Below are 21,611 nucleotides of genomic sequence, written 5' to 3' on the forward strand. Positions count from 1 at the left end.
TTTTTGACTATTTGGATGATACTGGAGAAAGTGAATTCTTTTAACCTGGGATAATGGTGCACTTTTCAAAAGAGTGCTTTTAGGATCTTAATATCCTTCATTGATTTATTAAACACTTCCCCTGCACCAGAACAAATACCTCCATGTTGCAATCTGACCCCGCCGAAATTCGTTTCAAAAGCTGCCAGCTAATAATCTATCTTTAGATTTGCTCCTTTGCCAACTCCCTAATGAATTATGCATGGCTAGCCTCCTTGGTTGCGTGAGCGTGGCTCAGCTCGGCTGACAGTCGTCCTGCGCCGCTCTGCACACCTCCCTCGTTCTGCCACCCGCAGCCTCAGGCGCTGTCCTCCCCTCGCTCTCTCTTCCACATCAGCTGCCCTCACAGGGTGGCAGTGCCCAGGAAGGCCCTTAAAAAAACAAAACCAGAAGTTGATACATTCTTGTCCTGCCAAATAGCCTCCAAGTCAGAAAAGTTTATTACGCAAATTTAAAATAAGCCCCAGGAAATTTAAGCTCAAGACAAATAAAATACACACTTATAATCTTTGTGCCTATGAAAGATATGAACTCCTCACCCTAAATAATTTTCAAAAGCCATGCTTCAGACCAAAAATCCTGGCCTGACCAGCCAGGAGGAACTAAAGATTGATGTCAGTTACCATTTGCATGGAATGACACGTTTGGCTAACTAGTCTGCTTGATTTTTCTTTCCAAACACAGCTTTATAAAGGTGTCTGTGAACTAGGCCACTGGGCTGAGAAATTCCTGACAGCATACTTTGCTTATAAGAATGGTGATATAGATTCTTCTCTTGTTCAGTACGCACTGCTCGCAGAAATGGGGTATGAAGTAGCTCAAAGCAATTCAGCATTCATTTTGGAATCTAGTAAGATAAGTTAAAATTCTCTGTAATTCCCTAATCATACATATGCATATTTGACTTTACTACAGAGGCACCTTAAGCCTTCCTAATGGAATGTCTCTCTTTTTTTTTTTTTTAAAAGAAAAGGCTAAAATTCTTGAAAAAGAGAAGATGTATCCAATGGCACTTCTCCTATGGAATCGAGCTGCCATTCAAGGTATCTGAATTTAGATAAAAATGAGCACTGCCTGGCCCCTGTCCACTATTATTCCTCTGATTTGCTACAGCTGAGCTCTTGGGCACATAGGCAGAAAGGTGCAGAATATCTAGTACATGGTATTTCAAACAGATGATAGGGTCAGTCTTTGGTTGGAGGTCATTGCCAGAAATTTCTTTTGTTATTCTCAAGGTCCCCAGTTTAGCATATGGCAGGAATTTTCCTATGGCGCCGTCTCCATGGCACCTAAACAGTTGTCTGAAACTTGACAGTGTTACTCAAGAAATCATTTTTCTTGGTCTGGCTTCAGTCACTCATTTCCTGAGGTTTTTTTTGTTTTTTTTTTTTTAACTTATCAGAGACATTATCTATCTTTCAAGGAGTTTATAGATAAAATTACTTATGGCTGTAAGACTTGCTTGATTCTTGTTTTAAAATATCACTTTGAAGATTACCACAAACTTCAGATCCTTATTATAATAATTAGTATGGTAGCATCAGAAAAAAAAAAATTAATCAGCAAGATCCAACCCCCTTCCCTTCCTGGAGTTCCTAGGCCCCACTACAGGGATCACATGTGATGAGGAAGGTAAGACAGGGTGGTGGGGAAGCAGTGGCAGGTGCCATTTGCCTCACTGTGTCTCGTTCCATTCTTCCCCGAAAATCATATTACTAAAAGCAGAGAGCTTCTGCAAAGCTGTCACTATTGGCATTTGGATATGTGAGGAACTGTCTTAGAGTAAGAGAGCAATTTTACTTCTAATTAATTTCTTAAAGTCACCTCATGCTAAGGTCGGATCATCCCTTTTCTCCAATAAGTGAATGGGACTAAAAAAAACAATTCTCAGTTGATGAGGCAGAAGGAAAAAGCCACCATAGGTGCGTCCTCGGATCCAGCTGAGCTGCTACTGCAGCGGCAAGCCATCCATGTGATTTTAGTGAGAAATTCCCGAAAAAAGGAAAGCCCTTGTTTTCTAAAATTCAATGAAGACCTTGTTTGGAGTGGGGAAACAACACCAGCAATCTCTCATCTATGGCAAATCAGCTCAATTGTAGCAAATACAGGTTTATCCCAAGCCATAAAATGCTGCAGAAGCTGCACCAAGGGAAAGAGACCTTGAAAACGAGAGGACATTAATATTAAACAGAATTCACCAATATAAAAATGTCAGACCACTAAAAATAATTATGTGTCAAAAGAGAGGTCAGACATGAGTGTCCCTGAAGATGTAGCTGCTGGTGGCTGCCTCGAGGTGAGGAAATCTCGTCGTGGAAGTTAGGCTTCCATTCAGTCACTGGTGGTGCTTACCTTCAGGAGCTGCTGTGTGTGATGAGGCTGCTGAACCATCAAGATGGTGAACTGGAGGGGAAATCCCTCCCCCTGTCTAGTGACCCTCTGGGAGCCTGTCAGGATTGCCACCTGCCCCCAGTCAGTCCCCTGAGTAGGGTAGAGCTGAATCCTCTGGAGAATCTGTTTGTTCACAACCTTTCATTCTTAGAGACCTCTGGGGTCCTGCTTACTGCTTGTAAAGCTCAAAAGTGCAGAATCCTGTTCTTTTGTGGTTATGGTGCAGAAGGAATCTTGGGGTCAAAGGTTAAGGCAGCTTTGGGCAAAATTAGAGATGGAGCAGGTTTCTCTTTAGAGCTCAAGGGGTCTCTTGCCTCTCCACGCCCATCTGGGCCCCTCTTCTGGGCATCATTTCTATAAGGTCTTGCCCCCAGCTACCTGTACATTTTGAAGTACCTGGGAAGCAAACCCTAACAACTAATATCTTTGACAGCTTAAGAATTTCATGACGTTACTTCTACTTATAGAAAGCTAAAGGTGGTTTACATTTTAGTACAGGATTCCAGAAGGTTAAAAGAACTTCAGAACCCAAAGGAATTAATTTCAAAAATTTTTAGGCTTTGTATTAGGCCAAATGGGGAGAAAAATTTAGAAGGAGTCCTATAGCCCTTAATGATATGGACCATATCACACAAGGTTACTTACCCGTTTTCCAAGTAAGCCTAGATTGTGCATCAGGGTTAGCCGCAGTTGAAGTGGATATCCTGCATGAGCATTCCCTCATCTTTCCAATCAACATAGTCCTGGTGACTGAAAACACAGGCCCCAGAGACCCCCTTAGAGGCCATCCCTAATTAGCCTTCAAAAGACTGAAGTCTCACATCTTAAAAAGTCATGTGAATTTTTTCTACTCCGACATGAATATTTTCATGTTTCTTGGGAATTAAGATTGTAAAATACTTAACATCTGGGAAAAGCATTTTCTAAAAAAGTTCCCTACCATATCTATCCACTCATTCCATAAATATTCATCAGGTTCCGTTCCAGTTCTGGGACTGTATTAGTGATCAAGAGCTTCAAAGTTTTCTCTCATCAAAGAGGGAGAGAAAATAAACTAGTAAACAAAATAGTAGTGATACGTGGTGTGAAGAAATAAAGCATGTAGATGGGACAGATAATTACTGGAGTGTAGTCTGACAAGGTGGTCAGAGAAGGTGCTAGGCAGGAAGCAACATTTGCAGTGAGGTCAGAAGGATGAGGAACTCCAAACACGCCAGGCAGAGGGACTTGAAGATACTGCAGGGATCCTGAGGCAAGGATGAGCTCGGTGTGTTGAAGGAATATGAAGAAGGCCAGAACATACCAAGAAAGTGACAAGAGATAAGGATAGTCAGGGAGGCAAAAGACAGACAAGGCATCACTTGCAGGTCAGGTCAGGAATCTGGATGTTATTCCAAGTGCAAAGTGAAGGCACTTGAGGGTTTTCACACAGGGAATAACAGGATTTGACTTTACATTTGAAAACAAATTATCTTGGCTGTTGTAATAGTCCAGGATGAGACTAGATGGTAGAGGAGAGGACAAAAAATGGGTGTGTTTTAGAGAAAGAGGACTTGCTGATGGATTTGATAATAAAAGTGAGGGGAAAGAACTGGGGATAATTCTCCTAGATTTATGGCCTGAGAAGTGGGGTGCTGGCCCTGAGAGAGGAAAGAAACTGATGATTTTGTTTGGAGGAAGAGGGAATGGGGTGTTAAGATTCTCTACTGGATGTCTTAAGTTTGACATCCGGGTAGGGAAGTCAAGAAGGCATCTGTAAGAATCTGGAGCTTATGAGAGACAGGACTGTAAATACAAATTCAGAAATAGTGAACATAGAGAGCCGTGGAACTAGAAGAGATGACATGGAGACAGAGTTGAGACAGAGCAGAGTGGTGGAGAGGAGGGGAAGGCAGGAGAGGAGAGGAAAGAAGGGAGAGAAGCTGGAGGAAAAAAATCGGTGATAAGGCCTTAGCAGTCCGACATTTAGAAGTTAGTGGAGGAAGTCAGGCAAGAGTTTGTAAAGGAGAGGCCTATGGGGCATGAGGGAGGTTGAGAGAGGAAAGGACTTGGGCAGTTAGGCCCAGGGCTTCCAGCGTGACTTAGCGGCCCAGTGCGATGAAGACAGGGATGTGGCCGGGGGCTTGGCTGCACAGAAGTTATCCACCACCTCGAAAGTTGCAGTTTCATGGAGGCGGGAGCAGAAGCCAGGCTGGGGTGGGTTGACGAGTATGTGGGAGGAGACGCTTTTGAGACAACGAGTATAGAACACACTTTTGAAAAGGCTGAGTGTGAAGTAAACCGAGAAATGGGGTGTTGTGACAAGGAGATGCCGTGGGATGAAGAAATGGGATGAAGGGTTTGATGTCATTCACAGAAGATGCCAAAGGGTGTTTGCGTGACTGATGGGACTAGAAAGGGGGAGAAGCTGGTGATGCAGGAGAGCAGAGCTTCTGCAGGAGTGAAATCTGAGAAAAGAGGGATGGGATCCAGTTGACCTACTGGCAGAAAATTAATCTAAAAGGTAAAATTAATAATGTTATATTCTGGGACTTCCCTGGTGGTGCAGTGGATAAGAATCCACCTGCCAATGCAGGGAACACTAGTTCAGTCTCTGGTCCAGAAGGATTTTGCATGCTACAGGGCAGCTAAGTCCACGCACCACGACTACTGAGCCTGTGCTCTACAGTCTGCGAGCTGCAGCTGCTGAGCCCGTGTGCCACGACCACTGAAGCCCCTGAGAAACTGTGGCAGTGAGAAGCCCCCACTCTCCGCCCCCCCACAGTGAAGACGTGGCACCGCCTAAAATAAACAAAAGTATAGCAGAGTGTACATGTAAAAAAATGTTTATAATGTTCTACTCTTTAAGAACATTTGTACCATACTGTGGGAATTATCCTACAATGAAGACAGCTAGTATTGTGTGTTATATCCATAAATCATATCTAATCCTGATTATGGGATTCTAAGTGTTTTTTTTCTTTTTTTTTTCCTTTTCTATATAGATTATCATTAGGTTGAGTTGATAGGAACTACACCTGAATCATCTGAGTTATTCTTCTTCTCTTTCTGGTATTTCTATCAGGCAATGCATTTGCTAGAGTGAAAATTGGAGATTACCATTACTATGGCTACGGGACCAAGAAAGACTATCAAACAGCAGCCACACATTATAGCATCGCGGCCGACAAGTATCACAGCGCACAAGCCATGTTCAACCTGGGCTATATGTACGAACACGGTTTAGGTATCACAAAGGTAATTGTGCCGGTAACCATCCAAACCTAGTAACAATGGCTGTACAGGAAGGAAAATCTGTAAATGTTTTCCATTTCTCTGATGTCATCAATGGAGGGAAGAAGCCTTAACATTTGCTGAGTCCTCCCACAGACTGACACGTACTATGGACCCTAACATAGACTCCATAAGATCGGATTTATTTTCTCCATGGATGTGAGTTTGGGTGAACTCCGGGAGTTGGTGATGGACAGGGAGGCCTGGTGTGCTGCGATTCATGGGTTCGCAAAGAGTCAGACACGACTGAGCGACTGAACTGAACTGAACTGATTATAATAATAGCCAGGTGTTGGTGTATTGTGTGCCCCACCTCATTTAAGTCACATAACCACTCATTGAGATGCATCCTATCACTGGCCTCCATTTTTGCGTCAGGAAACCACAGAGCAGGTTAAATCACAGGACCAAGTTTGCAGGGGTCATTGGTGGTGGAACCAGAATTTGAACCCAGACCTATCTGACCCCACGTTTCTAGTGGGAAGAGTGGGCCCTGCATTAATGCATTTTCTGTGCTTTCTTCTTACTTCCAGTTGTGCTAGTAACTGGAAATTATTGCAGGGAATTTCCTAGCTGACGACCGCTCCTGTGCACACTGCCGCAAGGGCTTCTTGTTCAGGTGCCCACAGTCCGGTGGGAGAGCTCCTTGCCTTTCTGTGCTCCCCTGCACCTGCCTTTTTCCTGATGACTCTTCATCTTCCCTGGCACCCTAAGTCGTGGAAAGACTGTCAAATCCAAATGCAGTCTGTTATCCCTGTTGTTAGCAGGTGCAACTTTCCTGTGTTTATAAAATGTGGGCAGAGGGGACGGGACCAAATAGCTAAATTGGTTGATTCTTTGTTATCAAACCACACTCCTTCCCTTCCAGCTGTCATCCACATCTGTACAGCAGAGCAGGGATACAAGCCCTGCCCCAGGCTGTAAGGATGAAACGAATAAGCCTTTGTGAAAGGGCTTTGTCGAGAAACAGTGTGTGGAATGGCTGTTATGTAGATCAGAAGAGAACTTGAAGGATTGCTAAATCAGGCTTCAATAGGATTAAAGCTTTTGTTGCTCATTCCCCATGTAAAACATAACCACATTGGTGCGAGGGGCATTGTCTGAATAGAGGATAAAGGTGACCCCACCCCGTGGGTTAGATTCAGATGAGCTCTCCTGCGCCTCCCACGCCGCCCCCGTGAGTCGAGGAGGACTTGACGGGCTGCGGCCTCGCCACGGTGAGGTCCTCTAGCCCTGATTCCCCACAGCCGGGAGGGCGGCTCTGTCGGGACACAGGGTTGGCCAACTGCACGCCCGCCGGCCACCTCAGGAACGTCGGTTTTCCTCCGCGGAGCCACTGCTGGGCTCTCTCCTAGGCACTTTCTTCACGATGTCAAATAGCAGTTGTCGAGACAGACATTTCATACATCTGGAAAACACTTTGAAGTTTCCCTCTAGTCACATTTCTGTTCTTTTCAGTCAGGGTTCTCGTTAAATCATGGATAGTTCATTTTGATCAGTCTCTCAGTCACACATATATTTTTTCCTACAGAAAGTCTCTACATTTAACCAAAAAAAAAAAAAAAAAAAAGGAAAAGCTGCACTTAACCTCAGACCTGGACACAGAAATTTTAGATTCAGTTAATGAGGAGACATTGCTCTTTGTCTTTATTAATTTATTTTGTTTAGTGGTTAGTAAAATAATAATCAAGTACCCAGAGGCTAGGTTTAATTAATCTTGCTATCTTGCAGTCAAATTAATGACAAGATATCACTTCTTCTAATTCTTAAAACAAATATGCGGATAATTAAAAGCCCAAAGCTTGTACCAGGGATGTTTAATGAAAGGAAAGCAATTAGGAGAACAGGTAATTACGCATGTCTTTAGCAAGGCTCTTCACCATCCTTTGTGTTATTTAAACCTCATGCAAACCAGTGGAAAAGGTGAGTCTAACATTTTTAATAGGATTTATCGGAGAATCAAATAGGGTTTTGGTAAACTCTGTAGTTAAGCCTTCTGGAAAAAGAAAGGTATCAATCAACTCTTGGTAAATCAATGCAAAAATATGGGTTATTTTTCTCATCCTTCTTTAGGAGCAGATTTGGGGACTAGGGTGATATAGATGAATTATCCTAATGGCTTCATTGAGAAACATCTCAACATCTCATTCTCCAATATCTGACTTCAAGTTAAGCTTGCTTGACTTAAATTGCAGACCAGGACTGACTGCACTGCTCTTGTTTTCCTGTTTGGCCATACCACATGGCACGCAAGGTCTTAGTTTCCTGACCAGGGATTGAACCCGGCCCCCTGTAGTGGAAGCACGGAATCTTAACCACTGGACTGCCAGGGAAGTCCCCGCACCATTGTTTTGGAACACAAAATAGTACCTAGAGAGAAATTTAGAAATGACCGGAACTAATTTAGAAATATAAGCACTCAGCTCACAAGTTAATATGAAATTCTTTCTCAATCTATACTGGATTCAGAGGTACTTCAAAAATTTAACCATGAGAAAAAAACAGTTGTCCATTCTCTCCTGTCTGTTCTTGTGTCCTTATCCTGGTTCAGGCCAAAGTTTGTTGTAAAGGCTTCTCAGGGTTCCCTCATTCTAATGTTCTTCCTTGAACTGTATGGCAGAGAAAGCTCTGTCCCCCAAAGATGTGCAATCTCCGATGGAGGAAATGCTTGCTGCTGGGATGTGGCTCCTAGTCTGAGACTGCACTTCCCAGCTCCCGTCACATCCACGTGACTACTTTTCACTGAAGGAAAGGATGTGAAAGGGAAGAGTGTCATTTCTGGGCCAAGGCTGCTAAGTAGATGGAGCTTCGCCCAGAGGCTGTAGCACAGAACCACCCCAGGGAAGTTGACCACCAACCAGTAACATCCACAATGGACTGTTGAATGTGTTAAACCACTGAAATGTGGGGGTTTGTTTGTTACAGATGTTAGCATTACTTCAGTTAATGTACATAAATCTAGCGAAGCCCCACCAGGTTATTCCTTATATACTTTAACAATATAACTCTGGTACTGCTACTCTGCCACTTAACTTCCCCCAAAGTGTGTGTGCATGCATACACACACACACAGATATAAACATGAGCAAATGCAAAAATGAAAAAGAATCTTACTGACTTTCTATTGCCTAATGAAATCCAGACTTCTTACCCTGGCATTCAAAGCCCTCACTGACCTAACCTGCCTTGGTACTAATGGCTGGATATGCCACTATTTCCCTATATATCTTCTAGGCTGCTTTTCCTTTCCCCCACGCCCTTAAACTGCACCCTCCTGACTTTAGGTCATATCACCCCATTTGCTGGAATGATCTCCTTTCACATTTTTGCCCATTGAAGACCAATCCATTTTTCAAAGAATAGCTCCAATATCAACTCCTCTATGAATCCTTCGATGAATTCCTAGATTTAAAAGACATCTGATCCTAAACTTCTGTGGTACCGTGCCTTGCTTTTTCTTCGTTCATTTACTTACTCAGATATTTATCAAGTCCTTGTTTTGTGTCCAGAAACACTGTGCGTGACTCTGAGGATACAAGAACAAGGCATCCTTCAAAGAGTTCACAGTGTGCTATGAAGAGACACATCCGTAATGATGGTCAAACTGCAAAATGGTGTGTGTGCACACATGAGAGAGGGAGGGAGTGACAGTCGCTCAGTCGTGTCCCACTCTTTGTGACCCCAGGGACTGTAGCCTGCCAGGCTCCTTTGTCCAGGCAAGAATACTGGAGTGGGTTGCCATTTCCTTCTCCAGGGGACCTTCCCAACCCAGGGATCAAACCTGGGTCTCCCACATTGCAGGCAGACTCTTTACAGTCTGAGCCACCAGAGAAGTGGTGGCTTCTAAGTATAAAGGTCAACTTAAAAAGTATCAGCAGATACATGCTTGACTTTATCTTATAATCTATAGACAGTACATTAGAATATGTAATGAATCCATAGACTTTTTCCAAAGGAATACCTGAGACAGAGGTAGCAATAAAGTTGTAAATGACAATCATCAATCAGATGAAATAATTTAGATGAAACTTATCTCTCTTGAAGAGATAGGGACTGGGCAAGTGGTCAGGAAGGAAATATAATGTGCTTTTAACTTTGTATGAAAAACAATGTTCATTTCCGTGTTGCTGAACATAGTTCTCTTTTTGCAAAATAAATCCTCTACTTCAAATTACTGTCCGAATGCTTTAAGAAAGGTTATGACTCCTTCTAAAAGATGTATATTTTGTCCTGTCATATTTCTGAGAGGGCCATTTTAATATCTAACTTTAACTTGACTTTTCCAGAAAATAATTCTGTTCTGGTGTTTAAAGCTTCAGCTCTAACACTCAATAGGTGGTCAGACCAGACAAATGAGAAATAAAAATGCTTCATGCAATAATTACTTTTATTTTTGACAGATCTATTTGTAGTTTATTCAGCCGATGTGGTTTTGTTTTACCTGCAGGAACCAAAAAAATGTGTTATCTTGTATGTCTAACTATAATATATTGAAACTCATTTCCAAAGGATAATTTCCTCTCACTTTTTGTCTTAATTTGGATAGATTTTCTAGTCAATATCTTAAAACATATATGCTTTCTTCCATTTTAGAGTATCAAAACAACAAAAAAATAGCAAAAAATACTCCAAAAATAAAAAGAGTATCATGTGTTTCTTACTCTCTATGTCAAAAAAACATTTGAGAAGAGAATCTGATGATACAATTCCTCAGCCTGAATGAATAGTTTTTTTTATTTTACAAACCTGTAAAATCTCAGCTCTGCCACTTACAAGTCATATGAATTTGGATGAGTGACTTAAGTTCTCCATGTCTCAGTTTTTTCATCTTTAAAATGGGGTTAATGTCATCTGCCCTATGGCATTGTCACAGGGTTTAAATGACACCACAACAGTGGTGGCTGTTACACAGTGAATATTTAATAAGTATTAGGAGAAGGCAGTGGCACCCACTCCAGTACTCTTGCCTGGAGAATCCCATGGACGGAGGAGCCCCTTAGGCTACAGTCCCTGGGGTCGCTGCGAGTCGGACACGGCTGAGCGGCTTTGCTTTTACTTTTCACTTTCGTGCATTGGAGAAGGAAATGGCAACCCACTCCAGTGTTCTTGCCTGGAGAATCCCAGGGACGGGGGAGCCTGGTGGGCTGCCGTCTATGGGGTCACACAGAGTCGGACACAACTGAAGTGACTTAGCAGCAGCAGCAGCGGCAGCAGCCATTATTACGCAATACTGTGCAACCATTAAAAATACAAATATTATAGACTAATGAAATATCTTAGAATGTGGTATATGGCTTGAAATATATTGTTAGCTTAATAAAACAGAAGACAAAGTATCATACAGAGTGAAAAATTCCTAAATTAAAAATATGTATATATGAATATAAAAACACTGACATGCTGGTAGGATGTGTGTGGAATATCAGTAGTTACCTCTGTACAGTGAGATTGTGGGTGTTTTCCCCTCATCTGTTCACCTCTATATTTTCAAAGTTTCCACTAATTTAACGTATTTATAATAAGAAAATACGAATGGATTATTAAAGAAACTATCTCTGTCGCAATATAAGAAATTTTTGATGACACCCAAAGATTCTGGGTGGAGAAAGCAATGGCAACCCACTCCAGCACTCTTGCCTGGAAACTCCCATGGACAGAGGAGCGCTGCAGTCCATGGGGTCGTTAAGAGTCAGACATGACTGAGTGACTTCATTTTCACTTTTCCTTTCATGAATTGGAGAAGGAAATGGCAACCCACTCCAGTGTTTTTGCCTGGAGAATCCCAGGGACGGGGGAGCCTGGTGGGCTGCCGTCTATGGAGTCGCACAGAGTTGGACACGACTGAAGTGACTTAGAAGTAGTAGTAGTAGTAAAGATTCTGGGCTGGAAAGCCCCTGCATCATGTGATTGAACAATTTTAATAAACCAGATATTTTATTGCTGGAGAAATCTGTATCTTTGAGTTGTGAGCAACTTTTGAACATGTGAGCATTGAACAGGACTTCAGCACACTGACATTATAGTCAGAAACATTTAAGAATTCTATAGATCGGTTTACGTAATCTCCTAATCAGTGAATTTAAAGCAAAATAAACTCAAGTGTACCACAGAAAAGTTAAACGTAAGTGGACTAGATGTGCAATGGACGTATTTAATGAACCTTGGGAATGACCAAAGCACTGTTTATCAAGGGGAATTTTTGTGTGGAAATGATTTTGATTTTTTTTTTTTAACTAAATAAGATCAAATAACAAGGAGTCTTTCCAGAGTCTAGTAATAAAATTTTCTTTCTATGAGTTGCCCTAACTAGCCAGAAATGTTCAGGATTTTCTTTCTCTGGGAATTTTAAAGAAAGACTTTCCTATCCCATCCCACCCCCTCTGCTAATGGTGAGGCTGCCTTGGCCAGGAGCCAGCTCATCCCACTTGAATGGTACTTCTCTGCTATTTTTTATTATAAGCCAAGTGACTCAGTTGTGATATCTGTGCCCCAAGAAATGAATTAATAGCTCTTGCTGGCTTCAAATAAGAAGGAGTGCCTGAGATATTGACACAGGCTGCCTTTTTCCGAATGTCCCATTCAAGTTAATATGCCTGTCACGTGTTGGGGGTGACCACTGTTATCATCTGCAGGGTGTGTTCAAATGAACAGCCACTGAATCTGTTGGAATTAGAGACACAAATTAGAGTTTTTACAACATCCATTTTCTCTGTTGCCAGAAAGATTTGTTCTGAACAGTCTCCTGAATTTTAAGTATGTTGCTGCTGCTGCTGCTGCTAAGTCGCTTCAGTTGTGTCCAACGCTGTACGACCCCATAGACGGCAGCCCACCAGGCTCTGCCATCCCTGGGATTCTCTAGGCAAGAACACTGGAGTGGGTTGCCATTTCCTTCTCCAGTGCATGAAAGTGAAGTCGCTCAGTCATGTCCGACTTTTAGTGACCCCATGGACTGCAGCCTACCAGGCTCCTCCGTCCATGGGATTTTCCAGGCAAGAGTACTGGAGTGGGGTGCCATTGCCTTTTCCGTTTAAGTATGTTAAGCAGGCCTTATTCCTCTTTCTCAAACATAAATTTACCAGTCCACAAAACTTTGGAAAAATTTAAGAAATGACAAGCAGAACACAGCTGAGAGGACACCACCCAAGAAATGTGTTTAGCCGAGGCTTTGGGATTCACAACTATTAAGGCCTGTGTAATGGGAGTCTGGGAGATGGAGGAGAGACAGAGACATACAGGATGACTACAGTTTGTGAAAAACTCTTCTCCTTCCCCTTCTCTTGAAAATAATCCACAGGCACCCAGGCAGAGTAGACCTTTAAAAGAGTAGACCTTTAAATTCTACTTAGTCTTTCATTATTCTGTTTGGGGAAACAAAACAACTACAAAGCAAGCAAAAAACAAGCCGTAAGTAGGTGAAAATGAGAGAGAAACACATTTTGATCTGTCATGGCATAATTTAATGGGAAGAAATGTTCCTAAAAATATAGTATGTCATTTATGGAATCAAATTCCAGCCTGAGAGCCAAAGTAGTTTGTTCACTCATTTCTCATTTATTTGCTCATTTGATGTGTTATCAAAGACTTACCATGTACTCGACACTTCATCAGGCACTGGGAATTCAGGGGCAAACAGGCAGTTCAAACCCTTGTCTTCAAGGACCTGGAGACAATGAATTAACAAATCCCAAACCTTCAAGTATGATAAGTACATGAAGAGAAGGAGGAAGTTTAAATGCTCATCACTGTCTGTATTGCCATTTGCTTTGGGAGCTGTATTGTTAGCGTCTGTCTTCCTGCTCCTTTAATTGGAATCATAGCTCTGGCTCAGTGATACCAAGAAAGCTCTTTGAAGACTCTGTTTTCTATGGCTGCCGTAACAAATTACCACAAACTCAATGCCTTAAAACCACACACATTTGTCTCACTGTTTCTGTAGGTGACAAGTCTAGGTGAGCTCTACTGGGCCCTCTGCGTAGGGTCTGCAAACTTGAAATCAAAGCTGTGGTCCTTATAGAGGGCTTCGGGGAAGAATCTGCTTCCAAACTTGTTCAGATCATTGTCCAAATTCAGTTTCTTGCGTTTATAGGACTGGGGGCCCCACTTCCTTGCTGGCTGTCCACATTCCTTCTCCTGTCCAGGGGGCCCTTCCAGTAACAGGAAGTTGAGTCTTTTCCATGCCTAGAACCTCTGACTTCTCCTGCCTTTCTCTCTGCCTTTCTCTTCTGCTCTGTGAGAAAATTCAGTGTTTCAGGGCTCATGTGATTACATTGAGTCCACCAGGTCCTTCAGGACAATCTCCCTATCTTAACATTTGAAACCTTATTTATATTTGCAAAATTTGCTCTGCCCTTGTAACATAACATTTTTTTTTAATTTTATTTTATTTTTAGACTTTACATAACTGTATTAGTTTTGCCAAATATCAAAATGAATCCGCCACAGGTATACATGTGTTTAACATTCATTTTAAAAAAATTTTAATAGGCTTTAGCAATCTTGTTTTTACGTTTTATCTTTTTAAAATTAATTATTTGCGTCTTAGTTGCGACATGCAAACTCTTAGTTGCAGTATGTGAGATCTCGTAGCCCAGCCAGGGGTTGAACCGAGGCCCCCTGTGTTGGGACCTCCAAGTTGAGTCTTAGCTACCAGACCACCAGGGAAGCCCCATAACCTATTAATAGGTTCCAAGGATTAAGGCATGAACATCCTGGGGTAGGGGGTAGTTGGGGAAGCATTCAGACCTACCAAAGATAAATTTCAAACAGTGGCTTTCACTTAATTACTCCTAAAGAATCTGCGCCTAATAAGTATGGGCTGTTCTATTTCCAGGACATTCACTTGGCCAGGAGATTATACGACATGGCTGGTCAAACAAGTCCGGATGCTCACATACCAGTGTTCTTGGCCCTCATGAAATTGGAAACTGTGCATTTGCTCCAAGATATCCTGTTGTTTAATGTAAGTTTGCCTCAAATAGGTCCCAAATCTCTGGAAACTCCAACGAGCAACTCTTGGGCAGAGAGATGGGGGGAGATGATGTTCTGAATAGAGCGGGAGGCTTGGGTTTATTTTTGACGGAATGTCTCTTGCCTGCAGTTTACAATGAGATGGAAATGGATGACACTGGACAACACCATTGGACCATGCTGGGATTTATTTGTGATTGGCCTAATTGTTGCTGTGCTGATCTTCTTGCTTAGAAATCGCTACGGGTAGGATCTGGACCAGAGGAAAACCTGCCCACTGGAACCAGTCCACTTCAAGTTATCTTCACAAAATAAAAAATTTCCCCACCAGACTCAGGGGCCTGCTGCTGACTTCTTATACAGGCCTTGAGGGAAAATGGACAAAGACTGGGACCTGTCCTCTAAGAAACCATTGCAGACCTCCTGCTTAGCTGAGGTGTGGGGAGAGGTTTGTTGGAGACTCATCAGCTAAGATTCCCCTACAAACTTCTCGTCTTGGGGTGCTCTAGTCCCGTGTGTTAGTCGCTCAGGCGTGCCTGACTCTTTGTGACCCCATGGACTGCAGCCCATCAGGCTCCTTGGTCCACGGGATTTTCCAGGCAAGGATACTGGAGTGGCTTGCCATTTCCTTCTCCAGGCTCTAGTCCTGAGTTAGGGATAAAGATCACCCATTTTCCTGTGGTTGTGACAACCTGTCCCCTTTCGAGAGGACAAATGGGTTTGTTTCTTGGCCTCTGCAGACATACTGAACTTGGGAGAAGGGAGAGTTTGGGGAGAGCAAGAACACAGATCCCTCAGAATTTGAGAAAGGCAAAAATTACAAACAGACTGTTATCTTGAGGGAATGACCTGGTGAACCACAGTCTATCTCTGATGAACCAAATTTCCTCATGGCATTGCTGTGCCCAGGGACTGACTCGGCCTCCTCACCGGGGTCTTTGTCTGAGCTCCCTTAGCAGCTGTGTAGTGAACAGCACCATCTGGGGGGCTGTCCAGCATCGCACCCCTCTCTTCCTTTCCTCATTGGAACCCTGGGGACTCCCCTGCGGAGTACTCACAGTGGGTAATGGTACAAGCCTCCAAGGACAGAAGGTAAAGGGCCTGGCGCTTTGTCTCCCCTGATGGATGAGGCAGGGCTGGGGCCCAGGGCTGGGGCAGGGGGGAGGAGACAAGTGCAGGAGACCCACAACTGAAGTCAAGGGCCAGGCTTAAATCTCACTCTCACTGAGCCTATTTCCTGATCTGCAAAACAAAAAGATTGATCTTTTCATCTTTTTCCCTTGGGATAAAGCTACCCACTCCAGTATTCTGGCCTGGAGAATTCCATACACTGTCCATGGGGTCGCAAAGAGTTGGATACGACTGAATGACTTTTTTACTTTTTCAAGATCTTAGGGAGCTGGTATGAAGATTAATGGGATAATGTATGTAAAGGAATTATCACAGGGTCTGGCATCTAGAATGAATTTCTAGTTGCCATAAATGGCAACTTTTAATATTCTCTAAAAGCTCATGGCAGATTGGTTGGAACATGGGGACAGTTGAGGTGATAACAATCAGTGTGGTTTCAGTGCCCAGAGGTAGTTCTCCAGCCAAAATGCTGAGTGTTTAGGCAGGAAAAGATTGTACTTGCCTACTTGAAAACCCAAACTAGGGACAGGAAGAGAGTTAATTGATAATGTCGATCATAATCAGAAAGGAGTGTGAAATGGATTTGGAACCAAACACCCTGTGTTTGAGGTCCAGCTTTGCCCCTTAGTAGCTCTGTGACTTTGGGCATAGTTTCTCCAAACCTCAATCTTTCCTCCATCAAATGGGATTAACTCCTACCTGACTGGAGATTTGTGAGATTTCAATAAGCCTAACTTCACAGATGCTTTGTAAACATTGTATATCCACATGCCAGCCATAGTCTTTCCTTGGCCATTAACTATCCAGGCCTGTCTGAGGTCCAAGTCAAGCACATATTCCTTGACTTACTAGAGAGTTCCATTTCCAAAGGAACAATAAAAGCCTAATTTACAAATGTGAAAGGAAGGAGCAGGCAACATCCAAAGCTCAGGCCAGGGTCTAATGCATAGGCTGGCCGTGCAGTTCTCTCTCACAGGTGTCTGGAATGCGAGCACATCAGAGACGGGATAAATGCAAAGAGGGGAGTGTAGAGTCTGTAAGCCCTGGCTCCAAGACCGGTTGAAGAATGAGCTCCTTCGAGGTAAAGCTTGTGAGAATAGCTGCAGATTGGGCAGAAAGGGAGACGACCCGGTGGTGTGCTGTGTCACGTGGAACACTGCCTGAAACCTAGGAGCAGGACCAGGGTGAGCTCATCTTCCCTGTTTCAGCTCATTGTTCCAAGTGAACACGATCCAAAGGCTCTGACAGCAAGTGTGGTTGAGGGTGTTTGAATCATGCAAACGTCTGTTTCTGGGCTTCTCCTCCAGAGCCGGGGCTGTAGCAGCTCCCTCGCCCACACCTGGGCGGCCACGTGGTGACTGACCACAGAGCCCCACACGCTCTTCCACACAGGGCCTTCCCGCACGTGTCTCAGTCAGAGGAATTTTGGTAGCAAGAAAAGACGCTGTGTCAGCTTCCCTGTGGCCTGCGGCCAGTCCAGCTGCACACGAGCTCTGTGAGGGTGTGGGGTCGGCCCTCTCATCCCTGAGTATCCAGGGCTCCTCAGTCAGCACTGGGTGACCAACTTGTCCACACCCCCCTTCCTCACCCCCAGCCCGGGCCAGCTCACCCCCTTCTCTCAGCGCAAGCCTGTCACGAAGTGCACAGTGACTCATGCTTTTATATCCAGCACAGCAGCTGGTCCTTCAGAGTTCCCAGCTACAACACAAGGGAGGTTACAATGGAGTTTATCTGTGATTCACAGTTTTCTCGCCTTAGGAAAGCTGATGCTCTATAACTTTTAAAACTCCCAAGGCTGAATTAAACGGAAATCTCCGGGGGTGGGAGCCAGGCCGCAGAGCCTAGGTCGAGGTCTACTGTGGCCCGCGACATGGAAGTGTGCTCTAAACAGGTTCAGTGTAAGGCGCTGACTCTGGGTTTCGCTAAAGACTCGGTGCTTGGATGGAGAGCTGTGCTGGGGACATTCACAAATGCACTTCCAGCTGGGTGGGTGCGATGGCTAGGCCTTGGCTCTGCTGGGGTTGTATGAATGACCAGGCCTGCCTCAGGTTGCTGGACAAGACTCGGGAACATCTTCATTCCAGGCCTGTCTCTCCAGGGCCGGCTAGTGACCTCAGGCAAATGAGTCTCTCTGCGGGACTCAGTTTCCTCGACTGCAAACCAAGAAAGATTTCTCTAATGTCTTACTGCGCCAAAGTGCTGACAGTCAGCACTGGGGGTCCTGAGCACACACAAGAGACTCTGGACAAGAAGTCCAGAGATGGGCCAGACTGTGTTTGGACTACACGCAATTTATCTTTGTCTGATTTTGGCAAAGGCCAGCCAAGACCAAGACAGGATAGACTGGCTTTTAGATAACCTGTAATCATTTAGTTCTTTAGAAGAACTAAAGAGCCTCTTGATGAAAGTGAAAGAGGAGAGTGAAAAAGTTGGCTTAAAGCTCAACATTCAGAAAACTAAGATCATGGCATCTGGTCCCATCACTTCATGGCAAATAGATGAAGAAGCAGTGGAAACAGTGGCTGACTTTATTTTGGGGGGCTCCAAAACCACTGCAGATGGTGGCTGCAGCCATGAAATTAAGACGCTTACTCCTAGGATGAAAATTTATGACCAACCTAGACAGCATATTAAAAAGCAGAGACATTACTTTGCCAACAAAGGTCTGTCTAGTCAAGGCTGTGGTTTTTCCACTAGTCATGTATGGATGTGAGAGTTGGGCTATTAAGAAAGCTGAGCACCGAAGAATTGATGTTTTGAACTGTGGTGTTGGAGAAGACTCTTGAGAGTCTCTTGGATTTCAAGGAGATTCAACCAATCCATTCTAAAGGAGATCAGTCCTGAATATTCATTGGGAGAACTGATGCTGAAGGTGAAACTCCAATAGTTTGGCCACCTCATGCGAAGAGCTGACTCATTGGAAAAGACCCTGATGCTGGGAAAGATTGAAGGTGGGAGGAGAAGGGGACGACAGAGGATGAGATGGTTGGATGGCATCACTGACTCGATGGACATGAGTCTGGGTAAACACCGGGAGGCCTGGCGTGTTGCAGTCTGAGAAGCTGCAAAGAGTTGGACACAACTGAGTGACTGAACTGAGCTGAACCATTTCCACAGCCTTGTGCCCTCCTGAGAGCCTATAACAAGCCCACAGCATCAACAGTCCATCCTGATAACAAGCCGTCAGCAGCTAAGGCAGGAGGGACTGTAAAAACTGGGCCGCCGTTGCCTCACTGAACTCCCAAGGCCACCTCACACTCTCTTGTTCTTTATGGACTCACCCCATCAGGTTGCTAGAAAACTGATCCTAGGACAGTTTTCCTAGGAAATAAAATTTGAAGTCTACTAAATTTCCAACTTAAATTTGAAGCCCACTAACCTTGGGAGCGGAGAAGGCGATGGCACCCCACTCCAGTACTCTTGCATAGAAAATCCCATGGACGGAGGAGCCTGGTAGGCTGCAGTCCATGAGGTCGCGAAGAGTCGGACACAACTGAGCGACTTCACTTTCACTTTTCACTTTCATGCACTGGAGAAGGAAATGGCAACCCACTCGTGTTCTTGCCTGGAGAATCCCAGGGACGGGGGAGCCTGGTGGGCTGCCGTCTATGGGGTCACGCAGAGTTGGACACGACTAAAGCGACTTAGCAGCAGCAGCAGCAACCTTGGGATGTTAGTTCTACTTCCAGATACCATGGACTCAAACCTCAAGGTAAGCAGATCTCAGACCCAAGTTTCCCTGAGGACAAAGGTAAGGTAGTTTATGCTGACTTTACACAATTTCAAGTAAGCAGGCTATGTTCGATGCTTTAAGGAACACCGTGGCACACCCTGGGCACCTCTGAAGATGGCATATTAGTTACCTACGGCTGCCTTAACATATAACTCCAAACACAGACAGTTATCTGTGAGGATCATGCATTCGGGAATGGCTTAGCTGGCTGGTTCTGGGTCTGTCATGAGGCTGCCATCAAGGCGTCACCTGAGAGTCTGACTGGGGTTGGAGGATGTCTTCCGAGCTGGTTCACTTGCTGGCAGATCTAAGAGTCCTCTCCAGGCGCTGCCCGATGTCCCCACGAACGGCACTGGTCTCCCAGGGAAGGGATCCCAGACACGGCGAGGAGGAGGTGGGACCTCTGACTACCTCCTCAGAGGGACACACAGCACTGCCATATTCTACTTGTTGGAAGAGAATCCCTGAATTCAACCCAAACTCACAGGGAGGAGAATGAAGCTCCACCGCTCAGAGGCAAGAGTATCAGAGAATCTGCAGACAGATTTTAAAACCACACAGACACAAAGCATTACTCCCCTATTTGTTAAGAGCAGTACCTTCTGTTATCTTCAAATTATTTTTTTTTAAAGCAGCAAGATAAACACCTGTCAAGTATCCAGGCAGAGAATTAGTAGTACACCAATTTGAAGAAGCTCAGTGGTAAAGAATCCACCTGCCAGTGCAGGAGAAGCGGCTTAGATCCCTGAATCGGGAAGATCCCCTGGAGAAGGAAACGGCAACTCACTCCAGTATCCTTGCCTGGAAAATCCCATGGACAGAAGAGCCTGGAGGGCTACAGTTCATGGGGTCTCAAAGAGTCGGATATGACTTAGCAACACAACAACATTTGTGAAAAATAATCTGCTTATTAGTTTTCTAAACTAATAAACTTCACATTATTAACAACCACAATAACCACCACCCCACCTTGAGACCCCCTCTATTAAAAAAACGCTCAAAACATTTCTTAGGCAAGAGGCTAAAATAATAATTAATGAAGAAATAAAATATAACCACTATGCCAACTATACTTTTCCCCAAATATCTTTTTACATGTTCATTTCTTTCTTATGCAGAAGCCGACTGATGGTTAAATACTTAATTTCATCCTTATTTAAGGGATATATACTGAGTTATAAAACCTATGTCTTCAGTATAATGTGAGTCACTCAGTCATGTCCGGCTCTTTGCAAGCCCATGGACTGTAGCCCGCCAGGCTCCTCTGTCCATAGAATTCTCCAGGCAAGGATACTGGAGTAGGTAGCCATTCCCTTCTCCAGGGGGCCTTCCCACCCAGGGATCGAACCCAGGTCTCCCGCATTGCAGGCAGATTCTTTACCATCCAAGCCACCAGATGCTTGTCTTCCATAAAGGCTGTACTGTAATTGTTTCCATCTAGTGGATAAACATGGTACTAAAAGGTATGAAAAATAAAACTGGCTTCATAGCTTCTTCATGAGATACATCTTTCTGTAGTTATAACTTTTTACATTTATATAACAGACTTGAGGGTCTATGGGTAGCTTCCGTCTCAACAAATCCTGCAGAAATCCTTTGTTTCCAAAATATCTTTTTTTCATGTATGCTAGCCACTTCTGGAATTCTCTAGGTTAACAACCTGGTATATTGCTAAGAACCAGGAAATAATCCAAAAAGTCTCCCAGGAGCCAACAGGTGTCCCAGGTCCACACCCTGAGAACCCCGTTAGACTGACAACTAAGAGCAAAGAAGAGTCAGGAGCCTGGCTCATGGGCCTCAGTGGGGTTTGTTATGGGAACCAATTAAGCCCAAGCATTTTATTCCAAAGGGGAGTCCTTGTAGAACCTCCTTCCTCTTTCCTACCTTAAACACTGTCCTCAAAACTTCCAATCTAAATTCTAATCTTACACATCTGAAAAGGCAAAAAAAACTGATCCAGCAAGTTCATTTCTGTCAGGCTACTGAGACTGACAGCAAGCAAGAAACGTGCAGGGAAAGAGACAAACCACATTTTTCTTAGGGTTAGTGCAGGAACAAGCAATGCAGCACAAGTTGT

The 21,611-nt window shown here is 44.0% G+C and overlaps 1 protein-coding gene across 2 annotated transcripts in view; it reads left to right on the forward strand.

The window, feature by feature from the left end:
* SEL1L2 (SEL1L2 adaptor subunit of ERAD E3 ligase) overlaps positions 1-15,002 on the forward strand; it is a 116,367-nt gene extending 101,365 nt beyond the window's left edge. For both annotated transcript variants that reach the window (XM_025264559.2, XM_025264561.2), the window contains 5 exons: positions 724-889; positions 1,008-1,082; positions 5,495-5,667; positions 14,534-14,662; positions 14,801-15,002. In XM_025264559.2, coding sequence (XP_025120344.1) covers positions 724-889; positions 1,008-1,082; positions 5,495-5,667; positions 14,534-14,662; positions 14,801-14,920 — 663 coding nt within the window. In that variant the 3' untranslated portion in view covers positions 14,921-15,002. The remainder of the gene's footprint in view (positions 1-723; positions 890-1,007; positions 1,083-5,494; positions 5,668-14,533; positions 14,663-14,800) is intronic.
* Positions 15,003-21,611: the final 6,609 nt, after the last annotated feature.

The sequence above is a fragment of the Bubalus bubalis genome, chromosome 14 (assembly GCF_019923935.1).
Source record: "Bubalus bubalis isolate 160015118507 breed Murrah chromosome 14, NDDB_SH_1, whole genome shotgun sequence".
Lineage (NCBI taxonomy): Eukaryota > Metazoa > Chordata > Mammalia > Artiodactyla > Bovidae > Bubalus > Bubalus bubalis.